At 34.8% G+C, this 18,056-nt stretch overlaps 1 protein-coding gene across 1 annotated transcript in view; it reads left to right on the forward strand.

Annotated features, from left to right (window-relative positions):
- The window catches only part of LOC123531866 (von Willebrand factor C and EGF domain-containing protein-like), a 43,840-nt gene extending 38,899 nt beyond the window's left edge, over positions 1-4,941 (forward strand). Inside the window, exon 4 of the mRNA XM_045313156.2 lies at positions 4,616-4,941. Coding sequence (XP_045169091.2) covers positions 4,616-4,830 — 215 coding nt within the window. The 3' untranslated portion in view covers positions 4,831-4,941. The remainder of the gene's footprint in view (positions 1-4,615) is intronic.
- The last annotated feature ends 13,115 nt before the right edge of the window (positions 4,942-18,056 follow it).

The raw sequence follows: 18,056 nt of genomic DNA on the forward strand, positions 1-18,056 counted from the left end.
TTAAAAGTGAACTTAGATGATCAGATCTGGGGACCTGGGGACATGGGGACCCTATATTGCAAGGTATATAGAAATACTCCGTAAGTGGATCTATTTATAAGTGATTAGGATATCTACTGTAAAATATCTCATGTACTAACTATAGATATTTACATAAATTGAAATGTATAGTTGGGTATGGGGATGAAACATATATAGGGCAAGCTTAAATTTGGTGTGGTCTTACACCAAGTTCTAGCCGTACATGCAGATAAAGTTGTGCTGACAAAACGTTCAGCTACCAATCTCGGGACTGTAAGTTCGAAACACCTGTTTGACCATTTTCATTATCATTTTTTTTAAATTTCCTCTGTAAACTTAGAATGCAGGAAAATTATCACTTATCGTGATTTATTGTTCATTTATTGAAAGAAATACACAAGTATTTGACATTCTTCTACATAGTGGATTATTACCATAAAATGTTGTAAGAATAAAACCAGTATCAATAAAATGACATTATATTGATTTAATGAAAACAATCTGAATTGAAATCGAACTCACGGTAACATGTATGAAAGTCGGAGAACTTATCACTACGCCAATGTGCCATTGGTAAACTTTGCATGTTATTTTGGTCAATTTAGATATTTTCAGGTTACAAATATGATGTAAATAAAGAGTGGCACCTGTCAATACTTACAGACACAACTTCAATTCTAAAAATAATGCTACCTCCGTTCTAGAACCTGGGATAGTATGGTGCGGGGAAGCGATATATAAATTTTGTAGTTTAGGTTATACACATACTGAATATTTTTGTAAGATTGTTTTTATATTGATCTATAATGATAATAAGTATGTGGAAAAAAAATCATACAAAGTCTTGTGAAACAGGCTCAAGAGCATCTTTTAGCATGAAATATATCACTTAGAAATAACATAAACACAATGCACCATTATTTTTTTGTGCAAGAAAAATATCAATAATCTAAAATGCCAGCTCCCTGACAATGAGTTAGAGGTCCCACAATTAATGAGTGTTATTTTCATTACTCTTCAATAAATTGGACATCAGCTTAACTAATCCGAACACATTAAAAGTTCAACTGAACAGTTAAAAGGTCAGCTAAGGATAGTAGGGACACAACCTGTAATTACAATTCCCAAAGAGATGTGTTCTCAGTGCATGTAAATATTCAGTTATACTGCAGCAGGTAAACTTATCAATGAAATTAGCCATTAGTTTTAAAACTAAGTGTTAAAGTTGACTTTAAATAATTTGATTACAGAAAAAATGGGTAGTTATCATTTAGTTACACCATTTTCTTCAGTGCAAATCTGTATTTCAAATAAGATGAATGACGGCTAATTAATGATTCTCCGGAGGACTGGTTGACATGCAGCAAGTAAACAATGCGGGTTAATACCGCCTGCTGTTGTAATTGTATATTTAGATTTTATGCCATTCATTTCTCTATATATAATAAAATCTGGCCTGGCCTGGCCTGGCCTGGCCCGGCCCAGTCGAAAATAGAGCTCATCGGGCCAGGCCAGGCCGGGCCAGGCCAGGCCAGAGATTAGAACATGCCCCTTTAAACTGGTCAGTTCTTTAATCCATAGTCTTAATTTTTCGAATGGAAGGAAGACCGATTTTACACACTGACATTTACCGTATATCTGCCTCTATGGAGGGCGTTATAGTCTCTATATATCAAAGGGCCCTTTGCGCACAATTAGTGAGGCTATTTAATCCCCTAAATAGTGACACCTGTTTTCTACAATTAAGGTGTAAATGTAAACACAAGGTGTCTGGAAATGTGCACTTAAATACCATAAATGCATGTGACATGTATTTATTGTCATCTAATGAAGTTCGAACTATTTCTGCAATTATTATTCCACACATATGTACACAGGTTTCTGTTACTACTATATGTAGATATAATATACATATGTGTTAGCATCTCAGTTATAATTGGAATTGATATTCAATATTCATCTTAATATGCAATTGTGATTTGTACATTGAACTTATATTGTACCTATTGTTTTGTAATTATGCTTTGTAAATTGAAATGTTATATATTATAATATGTACTTTTCAATCTTTGGAGGCAATAAAGATATCTATCTATGTATCTCTTCACTTGGAGAGAAGCGATAATTAATAAAGTGGCCCGAATAGGACATCGTAGTTTTCAAAGAAATTGGTGTCAGTAAACTGTATATAAAAAGACACAGATTTTTAAGTGATTTGTTGATCTCAACATCATTTGGTGAATCTAGGAAAATCCGGTGATTTAAATGTAATACCAAATGCTAAATGCGAGAAACTATTAAATGCTAAACTGCTAAATCCGTTAATGTCAAGTATTGACTGTCAAATTGAAATTGTAGTATTGCAAATGCTAAAAGTAAACTGGGAAAGGTAAAATGCATTTTCCATGTGATTATTCAAGTAAAGAGCTAGCTGAATATATTTTTTAAATGTTGCGTCCTTTGGATTGTCATTGGTGCTTGTTATGTAACTGTCTCTTTTAAAAACTTTTTCTATGCATTTTAGAGGAAATAGTTTCAGTCTCCATTTTCACCCGACCAGTAGAACATGATACTGTTTTAAATCAGATATATTTCCTTATAAATGAGTTACATGCATTAGTTTAAGAGATACAGGTCCTAAGCTGAATAAAAATAATTACTCACTACGCATTTATCATTTAGCAACACAATAAGTAGGCCTATTTGACTTTTTTAGCATTTGACAAATTTTAGCATATAACATTTGGAATGCAACCTTTAGATTGAAATATTTGACGGTAAGCATGTTTTAGCATTTAGTACTTAGTATTTGGCATTAAGCATTCGAATAAGTTGAATAAATTTTAAATTCTAACATGGCTCGATTTGATTTCCAGTTAAACAAAGAAGAAAATCAAGCTCTATATATTCTGCGATAAACAACGGTTGACGCGCGGACCGGTAAGAGAGCCTTATGACGTCAATTATGACGTCATATTGCCGCATGACGTCCGATATATTACTCCTCGCGTAAACAAAGTCCAGTATAATATCTATTAAAATATATCAATGAGCATGTCAGAATGAAAACAATCAAGGCCTTCTTGTTATTTATCGTCTAATTAATCACGGTTCATCGTTCAGATGCTTCAGTATTTAACCACTCGGGCTAACGCCCTCAAGGTTCAATTCTTACGCATCTGAACTCTGAACCGTGGTAAATCAGACGATAAACAACTCGAAGGCCTTGATTATTTGTTAAATATATACTGTCATAATGATATTTAAATATGCAATAAAGGCATTGAGAGCCTATTTTGAAAGTAATTTGAAGAAATAATGCTAAAACGAGGACTTGCTAAAACAGGAACATATAAATATGACAAGCCATTGGCAAATGGTTAATTTCATATTCCAGAAGTGATGGACTCTTGGGTTTTTTGTTTTTTTTTTTTTTTTTCAAACTTTCAAAATTAAAGTTAGCAAACTCGCAGGTTCTATTGGTTACAACACACTAAATAGCTATTCTTCTTTATTCTATATAAAATTGACATATTTCCGCATATGGCCGCAGCACACATCAGGACCCATTTTAAATGTCTGTAACTTACATTTTCTTGAAGAATATTGTCAGTGCTGAATAAAAATCAAAAGAAAAGTGGGAGTCATGTTTGATGCAAGAAAAATATTTTCAGTCAAACACACAAACTACAAAATCAGCTAAAAATGAGACCCCAAATTGTAGTGGTGGTGTATGATCTAAGTTTCCATGAAAAAAATCTGTCATTTTGTTATTTCATTATGAAAATGCTACCAACATGTCAAGCATAGATCTGCCATGTGATTTCAGCAAAAAATTGCAAACAATATAAGAAAAATAGCACTACAGAGCAAAGAAAATCTGAGGACTATTTGAATCCGCCATTTTTTCGCGCCATTTTCCTATTTAGTGTCTGTATGCCTATTTTTCCCTATTTGACAAAGCGTCTGCCAGACATTCTTGATACTTTTCTCTTTTCAAGGAGCAAACGGCTAGGTGACGTCATACTAGAATTTGGGCGAAATATTTGTCAATTTTGAAGACAGCATTGATAAAGTCTCGCAGATGTTTTGTGACGAAGAAATCCCCTGTTTTTCTGTCTTCCACGCCTTTTATTTATTACTTTAAAAAAATCATCAAGTAACAAGAAAATTACAATCAAAAATGTTATACGAATCGAGCGGTCGGTACCGAAAAGTCACGTGGGTTGGCCATCTGTGATAAAATGTGAATGTATAAAGTATAGAGTAATTAGTATTACTGACATATTTTTCATCAGTTTACATTAACCCTTAGCCTGCTGGTGGCAAATGATTCTGCCTTTGCGACCAGTGCAGACCAAGATCAGCCTGCACATCCGTGCAGTCTGATCATGGTCTACACTGTTCGCCATTCAGTCAGTATCTTTTTGGTAAACACCCCTTTTTACTGTTAATGGTATTGTCCAAATTGAAAGATGGACCAGTCCATTTTAGAAATTTGGCAGGCTAAGGGTTAAATCTAAGAATAATACAGGACTGATTTCCCAACTGAGCTTTGACTTTCACACTTGTATTTCTTTTTACTGTACTGCAGAAAGAACCTGTTTAAGGGGAGATACTGTGATAAAAGAAGGCGAATATGTAACCGTTGGCGATAAATTATGCATGTGCTACACAGACGGAGTCTATTGGTCGCCCGTGGCCATGTGCACAAACAAGAATCCCATGGGAAGCTTGGAGCTATTGCTGGAACGTGATATGTGTATGAAACGACCGACTCATCATTCAACTTGGACAAAAAATTATTGAAGCTGATTTTCGGGAGGTATTTTTTTGCAACGTCATGAGATAACGACTGCTAGTATTTGCACAAAATGCATTGTTTATATTTGCCTTTAGATATATGAGCTAAAGCATTAATGTTGTGTTTGTTATAATTGATCTGTTAGTGGTGCCATCTAACTGAACTTCTGTTTAAATGTTTAAACCTAGTCTAGACACCCAATTAATGCGCTCTTATTTTCAAATTGGTTTATTATGCAAGTTTACCCAATACTTATTAAGCAACTATTGGTTTATTATGCCAGTTTACTCAGTACTTGTTAAGCAACTATTGGTTTATTATGCCAGTTTACTCAATACTTATTAAGCAACTATTGGTTTATTATGCCAGTTTACTCAGTACTTGTTAAGCAACTATTGGTTTATTATGCCAGTTTACCCAATACTTGTTAAGCAACTATTGGTTTATTATGCCAGTTTACCCAATACTTATTAAGCAACTATTGGTTTATTATGCCAGTTTACCCAATACTTGTTAAGCAGCTACAAACATGTATACACTATTTATATACACTCGGGCGGTTATACGTCGTTCGAAATAATTTCAGTTTCAGTTTATTCAGTTTATTGAATAAATCAAGGCCCAACTGGGCATGTGATACGACAATAAACAACAAACAGAATAGCACATACAAATGGCAAGAAAACAAAACAATAATGATCAATATAAAAAAGAAGAAACAACTTATTTGCATGATATAATATGACAAAATACACAAAGTTGAATGGATGACAGTAAAACAAATGATGAATATTGGAGAATGAGAGTCTGTATTACTGGTTAAAAAAAGAAATAATTTTCTTACAAAATATTGACAGATTTAACAATTTTGCCTTATCATCTATGTTCATTAACTGAGAGAACTTATAAGTATTAGGATATGAAAAATATTCACTATCAATATAGATCTATTTATTTCTAAAATTATTAAAAAAGGGACAACATAATAGATAATGATACTCATCGCCTAATTGCTCAAGATCGCATAATTCACAGATTCTATTATTCCGATGCAAGTTATAAAAACGACCAGATTCAATAGGCATCTTATGGTTATTACAACGAAATTTTAGAAAGGAAATTTCACTCGGGCTGCGCTAGAGAAATTATTACGCCCGACGAATAACCGCCCATCGTGTATTAATAGCGTTAAAACACTGTTTTGCTATATATTTTTTTTTAATCGTGTGCGTTTAAAGAACATCACTTTCTCGTACACCTACTTTTCATGAAAGTTCTTTTATAAACTGACGGAAAAATAAAAAGAAAATACGGGGTTGAATAGTTCCTCAGTGGTGGTCGTCTGTCCTCCAGAAAAGACGCATTAGCGCGATTCATGTTTAATTTGCCGATCCTATTCTGTTGTTCATTTCGCATGAACACCGAAAAAAAATGTTTCATTTCTTATATTTACATTGCATTTCCTTTCCATTTGTAAACAATATTATATTATAAATTTCACAAATTTTGCTGCATTTAACATTAAAATCAGCTTCCCGGCCATTCTGCTCACCAGACGGAACAGTTGCAACGCCATCTAAGGAACGTTCTCCTTGACTATACGCGGGCGTCGTCAAAACAGCGGACCGTTATCTCTATGCAGCGTTGACGTAAATTTCGTGCCTTTTCTTTTGCTGTCCATACGAAATGAACGTCATAATTTTCAATGGAAAAGAATATGGCGAATGTAAATATTTGCTCTTGTCCGCACATTAAACCCCTATACTTTCGGTTTAGAACTTCAAAAGTTGTCATCGTTAGGCTATGAACATAAAAAATCCAACTCATTTTATGCATAATGCATTCTAGCGGTGAGAGAAAGTATTATTTAAGCGCAAGTTCTTGTTAAATTGCGCGAAAAGTAGACGAATTAAAGAAGGACTTTTTTGACCGAACTATTTAAATTATTCTAGGTGTCATTGGTCTCCTTCAAAACTGGTAACACTCGTATGTATTCCCCATTATCTTCGCAAAGGCATCTGGTATACGCAAAAAAAATCGTGTGGGTATGTCTGAATGTCACTGCCATTTTCAAATTAGCTTGCCTCGTATGTTTACCATAACAAGACGATGTGCAGAACGCAATTTTCAACCATTTCGGTTCAATGTCAATGTCTTGTGGTCAGTGCATTGTATTTTAAAACAATATGTGTTTGGCAAATAGGAGGAAGGTATGCAATTATTAGGAGAAGGGACGTTTATCTTAGGGTATATGGTAGTAGAAGTGTCTTAATGTGCGTATATTCACTTGATAAGCGATGCAGTTCTGTTGTTTGGGCTAGGTCCCTTGGAAACTGTTACAGGAGTTATCTATATAGCAAAATACAGCATTTCGTAAACTTTTACAGGTCCATAACTCCTTCATCATGCGTGGTATGTCCTAAAAATATTTTCACTTTTCTTTAAATTTTGGCAAGAACTTTAATAAACTCAAAGAGGAGTTATTCTGACAGTATTCAGTATTGGGTACTAAACAGCATTCTGTAAAACTTTAAAGGGTCATGACTCTAAAAACTCCTAAAGCAGGCAAGACACATTCGCGTGCTGATGACATGCATAAGTTCACTTCATAATGATACATGCGTGTTAGTTTGGGCCAGATCATTTAAATCTATAAAATTTATCTGGTCAAGGCTTATGTTAGTATTACATTATATACAGCAGTCTCGTGATTTTTTAAAATTTCAAAGGGACGTAACTCATATACCAGGCATGATTCATTCACGTCCTGAAATATACTTGCGCAAGTTCATTTCATAATGATAAATATCTGTAAGATTGGAACATATCAATTGAAAAATGTAGGAAATATCTAGGCAATGCTCGAACAAATTTTTCACGATACACCACATTTTGTATGATTTCAAAGGTCCAGACATGATGCATTCATGTCCTAAAATGTGCTCAAGGTCACTTTATAATGATAAACATCTGTGAGTTTTGGCCAAATCCATTGAAAACTGTAGGAGGGGTCATCCTCACAAAGCTGACATCAGTATTGCAAAATATACAGCATTCCGTAAACATTCAAAGGGCGGAAACTACTGAACCGGACCGATGTTGCTCATTAAAGACCTGGTGCAGCAGTTCTGCGCATGTCCGGAAGTGATTATCAATTTGAGCGCACGGCAAAAATACGAAATTATCGCATGCCCGCTCGCATTTAGTGTATTCTATGTATAATATACTGACTAAAGGTTAGGGTTAGTATTACCATGGTTACAAAAGGCTGTGACTAAAAACAGATCTGGTGCGCTTGTGATATATTACAGACTCTGGTATATGCCGGATTCAAGCAATATGAACGAGAAGTATCTTAATTGTATATATTTTGTAACCATGGTGATACTAACCCTAACCTTTAGTCAGTATATTATACTTATTACATACACGTTTCTATTCCCCGTTAAGTTACACTGGTACCGGAAACGTCAATATTTTTCCATACACTGACGCCTGAATTTCATATCGGGTGCGTGACGTAATTCAGTGTTTGTTCTTGCACTATTTTTTTCTATTCAGTCCAGTATTGTCAATGCTGTTCAGGCTATTGAACAAATTTATAATATTTACGTTATATTTATACATGTAGATGTGTATGTAATAAAAAGGTTATTATCTTTGCATCGGGGAATATGCACTCGTTCTTCAGCGGAAGAATATTGCGCTCCTAAAGTCGCGCAATATTTCCGCTGAGAACTCGTGCATATTTCCCGATACAAAGCTAATAACCTATAAATATTATACACTAAATGCGTGCGGACATGAAAAAATTGCGTAATTTTGCCGTGCGCTTCAATTGATAATCACTTCCGGGCATGCGCAGAACTGCTGCACCAGGTCTTTAATGAGAAACATCGGATTACAAAATATATACATTAAAGATACTTTTCATTCAAATTGCTTGAATCCGGTATATACCGGGGTCTGTAATTTATACATGCGCTCCAGGTCTGCAGTGAGCCACAGTCAATCCGGACATGGCACTTATATGTTTACAACTTGCGTTCGCCACGGAAGGACCACAAAATCGGCTTTCTTGAAGACTTCGGCGGCTGATGTGTAATAACTATAGGCTACCTCTACAATGTCCACTCTGTGTCCTTTGCATTTCTCATGCATGTACGCGCACTGGTAGCAACACCCTTGTAGAACAGGGTTGAGTGTCGCACAGGAGACTGCGAAAGGAAAGGAATTACTTAAACCTTTCGAATTATTTATGTTTGCTTATATTATATTGACCTTTCATACAGAATGTCTGTATTGAACGTATCAGCATGACGCAGTTTGTTTAAACCAGAAGAAAAACATTCGATCTTTCTTTCACAATTGGTAATGAAGCGTAATCATTTCTTTACATTGTAACATGTGTTCATCAAAAACAAGAATTCTGAATCATCATATAAGAAAGAAAATAAAACATTATCTTGATATCTCATCTCATTTAGACTTAAGCAAGATCGTGAAACATGTGCTAAAATACATACACTGTTTCAAAAGATTCGATAGTATAAACCAAGGTTATAACGAAATCTATATATAAAAAAAGAAAATATCACTTCCCGTCATCATTCAAAGTCATAGCAAAGTCAATTTGATTGAATCTGCTCACAAAAGGTTGTGAAATATGCAACACCTCTCACTCCCAACAACAACGGATTGAATGGACATCTTGATCCCAAAACACCAAAGTTAAAACAACACTGAATCCACGTTACGACCGTTTTACGGCACTTAAAGTGTTAATAAAATCTATAAATAGATCCGTTGAAATTTTAGTAATTGGCAGCACGCCAATTTGCAATGACCCCAACACCGGCTTGAATAGAACTTTATTGTCTATACACGTTGAGTTCCAAAAGACCAGAAAATATAACAAATGCATTATTTTTAATAGCGTAAATCCAAAGGCCATTAATTGCCCCAAAACAGACTTTAAACAGGTAAGTTATGTTTTACAGCAGTGGCTGACGTCTGCCATGTCGTGTTTGAGTGCTGGATACAAGGATATGATAGTGGGACAACACAAAAGTCGAATTATTTTCAAACGAAATAACGACTAATAAAGGTAACGAACTTGACAAATTGGTCCAACTGCGGAGGCGCCGTGTTCATGACATACAAATCACCTACCATACTTCACAGACTCGTACGTCTTGAATTTTATTCTCCCGCATATAAATGACTAATATTGCGATCAGATACAGAAATAAATGAAAATCGCCGATCGGAAGTAAACGCAATTTGAATTATTTTCCGGTGGCATCACTGCAGCCAAAACAGCTGTAGTATAAAGGTTACAAGCAGACGTTACCTATCTTAATTTGAGTCTTTTGGGTCAGTAAACCCTCTGGTTTCCAAAACTTTAATCATTGAAATATGATACAGATACGCTCTTTTGTCATTTTCTTTGTTATTTTCGGATTTGCTTGACATATCCCGATCGACCAAGCACCCCGTCTGCCTCCACACTTTGGAAAAAGAACATATCTGTCATTAAGTTTGTTCTTCGTTACACCAAAACACGTAACTCTGCAGCAGCAGCTGTTACTATTATGCGTCAATCCCAGAAGACCACACAATTTGATAATCAATGCATCTACACCAAAACAAAATGAATATGACAGAATTTCTAGAAAGAATAGATTTACAGATAAAACTGAAAATATAACATTTTATAAGACATTTGCGAATTAAGTCTACGTGGACTGTGAACACCTAAGACGGTCGATTTTTCAAAGGGACCGTCTCAACATGATTATTTTAATTTATGTGTGGTAGGAAAAAATTCCTTGAATGATGGTAAGGTCTGGCTTATTATGTTACCGCACAGGATAAGATTTGGATTTGTCTGTCCGTCCGTCTGCTCGCCAGAGAAAAGTTTTGTTATACATATCGCAAAAAGTATTTGATCTAGCGTCATAACACATTCCTGAAATGTTCTTCAAAATTATAAGTTGCGCATCTGCGACAAAGTTGAAAAGATAAGCTAGTCTGATCGAAACGTATCCATATTCCATCGTCGGCGTCGTCCGACATGAAAAAATCTAAACTGGGTCAGCTGGGATCAAAATGTAGGTCAGCAGGTAAAACATTGTGAAAACTGTAGAAATCGTAATATCTTGCGTCTCCTTTCCTTTGTTATTATACGCCCGAAGGGACGTATTTTGTTATACCACAGGTGTTCATCTGTCTGTCTGTGTGTCCGTCTTTCCGTTAGCAATTTCGTGTCGACTCCGCTCTGTAACTCGTGAACCCCTTGAAAGTTTTCAAACAAACTTGATACAAATGTTATCCACATCAAGACTACGTGCAGAGAGCCTGTATCAGATGGCTCGCATTAACGTCAAGGTCACACTTAATGGTCAAGGTCATATGACTTTGTTTCGTGTCCGCTCTGTAACCCTTGATCTGTTTAAAGGATTTTAAAGAAACATTGCACCAGTGTCCATCACATCGAGACGACGTGCAGAGTGCATGTTTTGGATGGTCAATGTCACACTTAGGGGTGCGATGAAAACTGAACAACAAGAAATGGATTTCATTTTATTCATATTTATACCATAATACAGTACAAATGGGAAGATTTTATATTTTGGATTTTCCTATCCTCCGTTCATTCATCCAGCAAATAAGCTGTCCATCTCTTCGTCCATCCACTGACAAATTAAAACAATAAAGTTATACGATTACAGAAGTCATTAACGCGGCTGTTACAGAAATATAAAGTGCTTCAACAAACGGGACAATATACGCCGGAAGGAATATGAGGATGAGGATGGGAGCAAAATTTAAAGAACTTTACTGTTGAAGCCCAAAGGAAAAGCACAACAAAGGGAAGAAATTTCCCGAAAAACTCTCACTAAAAATCATATTGAAGAACATATCAGGAAAGTGTTTTGACGCTAGATCAAATACTTTTTGCGATATGTATAACAAAACATTTCTCTGGCGAACAGACGGACGGACAGACAAATCCAAATCTTATCCTGTGCGGAAACATAATAAGCCAGACCTTACAATCATAATAGGAATGTTTTCCTACCACACATAAATTAAAATAGTCATGTTGAGACGGCCCCCTTGAAAATTCTATCGTCTTAGGTGTTCACAGTCCACGTAGACTTAATTCGCAAATGTCTATATGCCCTGCTTGACATTTCAAATCGATTAACCAATTACAAAGGGAATAAAGTATGCGACGATGAATCAAGTCTATAGGATTACCCTTTGGACGTATAGACCGCAATTAAGACAAGTAGATGCAGATTCTATTCGAGGGAGTCTGTTCTTTAGAGGTGATGTGTTTCATGAGAGGTAATGTTTCATGAGAGGTAATGATTTCTGAGAGGTGATGTTGTCATGAGAGGTAATGTTTTATGAGAGGTAATGTTTCATGTGGTAATGATTCATGAGTGATGGTGTTTATGAGAGGTAATGTTTTATAAGAGGTAATGTTTCATAAGAGGTAATGTTCATGGCAAGTAATAAAACGGGCAACACTGCTCACGTTTCCTAGCACCGGTTTAAGCGGAACTTTATTATAATGTAATATCGAATCGTAAGTGATATGCATGTACAATAAAAACACAAAAGCAAAGTACAGTGCGATTTTACGGCCGTTACTCGGCATGAACGAAAGTAGATGTGAAAATAATTATAAAACTATCTGAAGATACTTTGCCAGCTTCAAACGCAGCCAAAGCAAATACATGTAATCTCGCCACTTTCTCACACTTTTCACAATCGTAGTTTCGATTTCAGCATCGTAGTATCGCCATCCTGCCGCCTGTTTTTTCTGTACGTGTATTATTCGTGGAAGCGTTTTCTAATGTATTTGTCAATTGTTTTTAATCCTTTGCGCAAGTGTAACAGGAACGCGTTACTACGATGGTGAAAAGTCGAAATACGATGGTGAAAAGTCGAAACTACGTGTTAAAAAGTCGAATATCGAAAGCAAGTTGTTAAATGCCTTGAAACAACAAAACCACGATGGCGAAAAGTCGAAAGTACCATGACGAAAGTAAAGATATGAACTAACTTCATCTTTTCACCATCGTTTCGTGTTTTCGTTATCGTTATAGCGGTCTTTCATTGTTTCGAACTCAAATAACGAGGAGGTGATGGCACTAACAGGAAACTGTATTAAAGAATGTCCCATTATATGCTGGGTTAAAAGTAACAATCCGCCGTGTAAACCAATCAGCTGACTTCTCAAATTGATATTTGTTCTGATTTTTACTTAACTCAAGCAGTAACATGTATTAAGTGTCCATGTTATACTGCTTTCTTGGCTAACTGCTCAATACAGGTTTGACTGTATAGCATATACTATATATTCTTTTGTTGTTTCGAGATCAAAATATACGGTGATGGCCTTAACGGGATACCGTATTAATGAGTGTCTGGTAAATATTTACGCATCATATGCTGCGTAAGAAGAGTAACTATCTTTGATATGACTCTGTCCTTGTTGTTTTTCAAAGTACAAATTAACCTGCCTTAGAAGCTACCTGTATCAAGCAGTCATTGTCCTAGGCAGCCAGAAAGATGATTTCCCAAATTGATTAAGGAAGTAGGTTACCTTGTTACAAGGGTAAATTCAAATTAGTTAAACCGCAGCATTTTCTTGTATTTTGTGTAATATGAAGTTTTAACTGCTACAATCTTAATTTCGTTTGTCTCTGTCCCATCAAGTTAAATTTTTATCCAGGTTTGAAGAACATGACCCTTCAAAGGTATTTCATATTGAAAGAAGAAGGAAAATACGGATATTTAACACTTTTCAGTGTATGTTAGTTCTATTGTTTTCCGTAGAAGTCTGCATAATTGATAATTTTACTAGTATGTACGTTAGCTTTCTAATGTAAGCTTAAAATGTATATGTCGCGGGGCTCGTGTTTCCATGGTAACGCATTTTTTCTCATTTTTAAACAACTATGTATAAAAGTAGGGGGTTTCGACGGCTTCAGTGCCATTCTGTTAATGACCAACATGGAATATTTGAGTAATATTATTAGCAAAATGCCAAGCACTTTACATGATACCCTATTTTTCTTAAGGTTTAAAGTAACCATGGCAACAGTGATGTTTAAAATAGCTTATATCTTGCTTTTTGTCGTAATTTCTTATAAAAAAAAATATTGAATAAGGTTATCTTTCAAGTTAATGTAGATTTAAAACATACTATTTCTAGCGTAAGTTATATTTTCGTGTTATTTGCATTTATTCAAACAAATTTCACAGCTTAAAATATTTACAGCAGTAGTCCTCGTCTGGCATTTTTCGTGGAAAAATCGTTCAGCATGCTGTTATTATTCCCACGGATATTGTTGAAATGAAAATAAAAAGCCGAAGCTGTATTTCTTAAATAGACCAGTGTCAACGCTTTTGAATTTCACATTTAGATACATAGGTCACGGGCTTCGTTTCCATGGTAACATAAATTCAATTCAAGAAACCACAATTTTCTACTGAAATTTGAACAATTTTAGATCTAAGTTTTAGTATATAAGTAACAAGTTATCAACGAAACCTGAAAAATAGGTATTACAAATCAAACTGCTAGTTTTTTTTATTTGAAAATTGCCGTAACAAGTAACCTTTCACCCAACTATATTCCAAATAACATTGGTTACCATCATCCATTTTCTTACATTCCGCATAACATTTCAATATAATTACATAAAAGAAGCAAAATATTGATTATTATTCAGAGCAAAAGACTCATAAAAAGTATTTCAGCAAATAATGGTTATTTGAAAATAGTTAAAATAAAGAAAATGCACAGAAAATACTTTCAAGATAAAAGCTGTGAATTTTGCGCGGTAACCGGCACGTAACGTCATGACGTCAATGACGTCATTTTAAGGCAACATTGTTTTGAAGCGTTTCTGCGGCAATTTATTCATTATTTCTGTATTATTAAACCATAAAGCATCAGATTGTAGACAGGTTCATGATTTGCTTTCAAAAGAATGAATATACAAACACATTTAGTTTGTCGTAAACGTCGTCGTAAATCGTCACGTTAGCTTCCGGTTGGACATGCGCATATACAAATATGAAGGTAACCTACCTCCTTAATGTTCTGATTTTTGATTAACTCAAGCAGTCACCTCTTTTAAAAGGCCACATTATACTGATTTCTTGGCCGTCTGCTCAATGCAGATTTGACTGTAAAGCATGTACTAGTTTTTGTTTTATCTTAAGGAGTGTGTGTATGGATCAATTTGTACATGTTTGACGGAAACATCAACGAGCGTTTCCGATATAAAAAAATCTGATTAAGATGAAACATGTATATGAATTATGATTCATAGCACGGGTTACCAAGAGAAAACTCAAATGAAATATGTTTCAGACCGATTGAAAGCTTTTATAGATAAGTTTCAGGTTTAAGAAAGACACACGCACATATATTGAACAGATATAGTTGCACATAGTGAAACTTTTCCCCTATAATACACGCCAATGCACCATGTCCTCGACTGCATAATTTAAACTTGCACTTTTTTTTACATTTTATCCCCCCCACCCCCCAACCCACCCATCCGTATACTTATAAATTTAACGCTGAATTTAAGACATTGTTTGGAATTTTCTAACGTTTCAAATGTTTAAGAAAAAATATATCTTATCCAGTGATTTGTCGTAGAATAAATCATTGTTTGGAGTTCAGATGCGAAGGAATTATATCACGAGGGCGCAGCCCGAGTGATATAATAATACGCATCTGAACGACAAACAATGATTTATTCAAGAGCAAATCACTGAATGAGATATATTATTTCGATTCTAACACGTTACCAAGGATTTTTAAGTACATGCTTGACGACATTCATTAAATATTTGCACGTTTGTAATCGGTTTCTTTTCCAGCGCGCCGCTATGCCGTTTGACGCCATGACGTAATAATTGTGACGTCAAAACAGTGATTTGCTGTATAATAATTCACTGTTTTCTGCCTTCTTTGTTTAATAGGAAATTGAATCGGACCGTGTTAGAATTTGATATAATTTATCATCTTTAGAAAGATAGTTACGTTGCCGCTTTTCTCACGGATTGTCGTTAATTCATAAAAAGATTTTCATTTTCGTATACCGATTGCAGGTATCCGGTTCCCCCATGACGTTACACCGTTACTTCCGGTTTATCAAATGTGAACAACTACCTTATTAATTTTGTCACCCGTGTCGTTCATAGCAGAGCTATCAGCGCCGCGAAGCGGCGCCGACAGCGTCGCATTACGGTTAAACGTATGAAAAATAAAATGAATAGAGAGATCTAACTGTGTATACTATCGAGTTGAAAATTCGTGGTACTTTTTGGAATCGGTGTTGTTCGGATTTTTTCAAGTACGCTATGCACATAGTAATTAATCAGTAAAGACGTCAGTAGACGCTTACTGTTTACGGTTGACAAAAGCGTCTCGCTTACTGCTTTGAATATTGAATAAAAATGCAAATGAGCGTTTGATTATAAGAAATTAATGCTAAATACATTTTCTACGAGGAAAAAAAGAAATAAAACAATATTTTCAGTTTGAAACGACTTTTGTCACGCTGCCATTACTGAACTTTATTATATATACTCATGTTTGTCTCATGACGTCATAACTCCACAATGGTGTAGTGGTTAGCGAGTTCGCGTTGTAATTCAGAGGTCGTGAGTTCGAACCTCACCTGGACAAGATTTTTTTTTTAATTTTTATTTTTTATTTCATTTTTTTTTGTATTATTATGAGTTTTGAAAACATTGTATAACTAAAGTCTATTGTAATTAAATTTGGAATTGGAACATTAACTTTTTACATTAAGTCCTCATTGCCCAATATTCACACGCAAAGACACAGAATTCCTTTGGCTATTGGCCTAATGAGATTCTGTTAGGTTTGAAATTTTCAGAGTTCAAGCTTTTCAATTTGAAGCAGTTATCATTTTGTGACTGGTTTCCAGTATGATAATAAGTTATGTAAAATTGTTGATGCAGTGCGTTTTAATAAGAATAACAGAAATTATTCAAATACCTTTTTTTTCTTTATCTTGATGCAGATGTTAATCTATATCAAACTTTCTTTTGATTATATACAGAATATTTGTAGAGTTTTCTCATGTCGAGAATTAATCTTGATTCAGTCTAAAACATGTATTCAGAAATCATGAATTATCATTAATAATTTTAATAGATCTAAAGAACATAAACTTCCTAAACGAATCCATAATTCCAGATAATTCCAGCACCACTCCTTTAATTTTTAACGGGCACTGGTGATTTTTCATGGGAGCTCTGCCTTTTAGGTAGCACCTACTTTCATATTAAAAATTTTGTTTACACTCAAAAACTGCTAAAAAAATATATTAAAAAAATGTAATCCCAAGAATCTTTCTAAGTAGCTCACTAGGGAAGAAATTTGAGTTTATCATTTTAAGCCTGAGCGACGCATAAAAAATGGCTGAGTTAATGTCAGACAAGGCTGGCCATTGCAAAAAGCTAAAAATTACCAAGAAGATTTCTATGCCATTTTCTTGTGGTCTCGTTGTACAAATTCCTTTCAAAGAAAGTAAGACCGCCACAGGTAAGTTCTACAAATTAAAAAAATGGAACATTGATAAAAAATTACAACTATACCATAAATCATCACCCTTACATAATAAATAATATTTTAAAAGTACAAAACTGAGTTGCCGCTATTTTTTTAATTGTTGCTGTGCTTTTGTCTCCGTTTCCATTTGTACTTCAGACAAAACTATTTCAGATTTCTATTTTAATATTTACTGCCAATTTAAGAGAATGTTTAATGCATTTTATTGATGTTTAAATAGCCTCTTTTGTTCAACAAATGACATTTTATAGTATTTCAGCAAACAGGTATTTTATTTACATCTAACGGAAACGCTATATTTTGTAAAAATCCGGTTCTCGGCATATGGTAATATATTGTAAATAGTGGTAGGAGTTTCACGGATTCGCGTGACTGTGCAAATTGTTTAAAGGATTTGTGATATTTTCATCCGATTATTTTCAACATTAATTGTGCATAGCATTTTGTCCGAACAGAAAAGACAGTTTTTTTTAATTTATACACCCTTTTAGTGTACTCCGTGTTACTCATTCAGAGTATCTCATAAAACACCTTGGGACACACCACACCAGATATCACAGGAACTTCAACAAATTTCTCACCCTTGAG

Source organism: Mercenaria mercenaria, chromosome 11 (genome assembly GCF_021730395.1).
Source record: "Mercenaria mercenaria strain notata chromosome 11, MADL_Memer_1, whole genome shotgun sequence".
Lineage (NCBI taxonomy): Eukaryota > Metazoa > Mollusca > Bivalvia > Venerida > Veneridae > Mercenaria > Mercenaria mercenaria.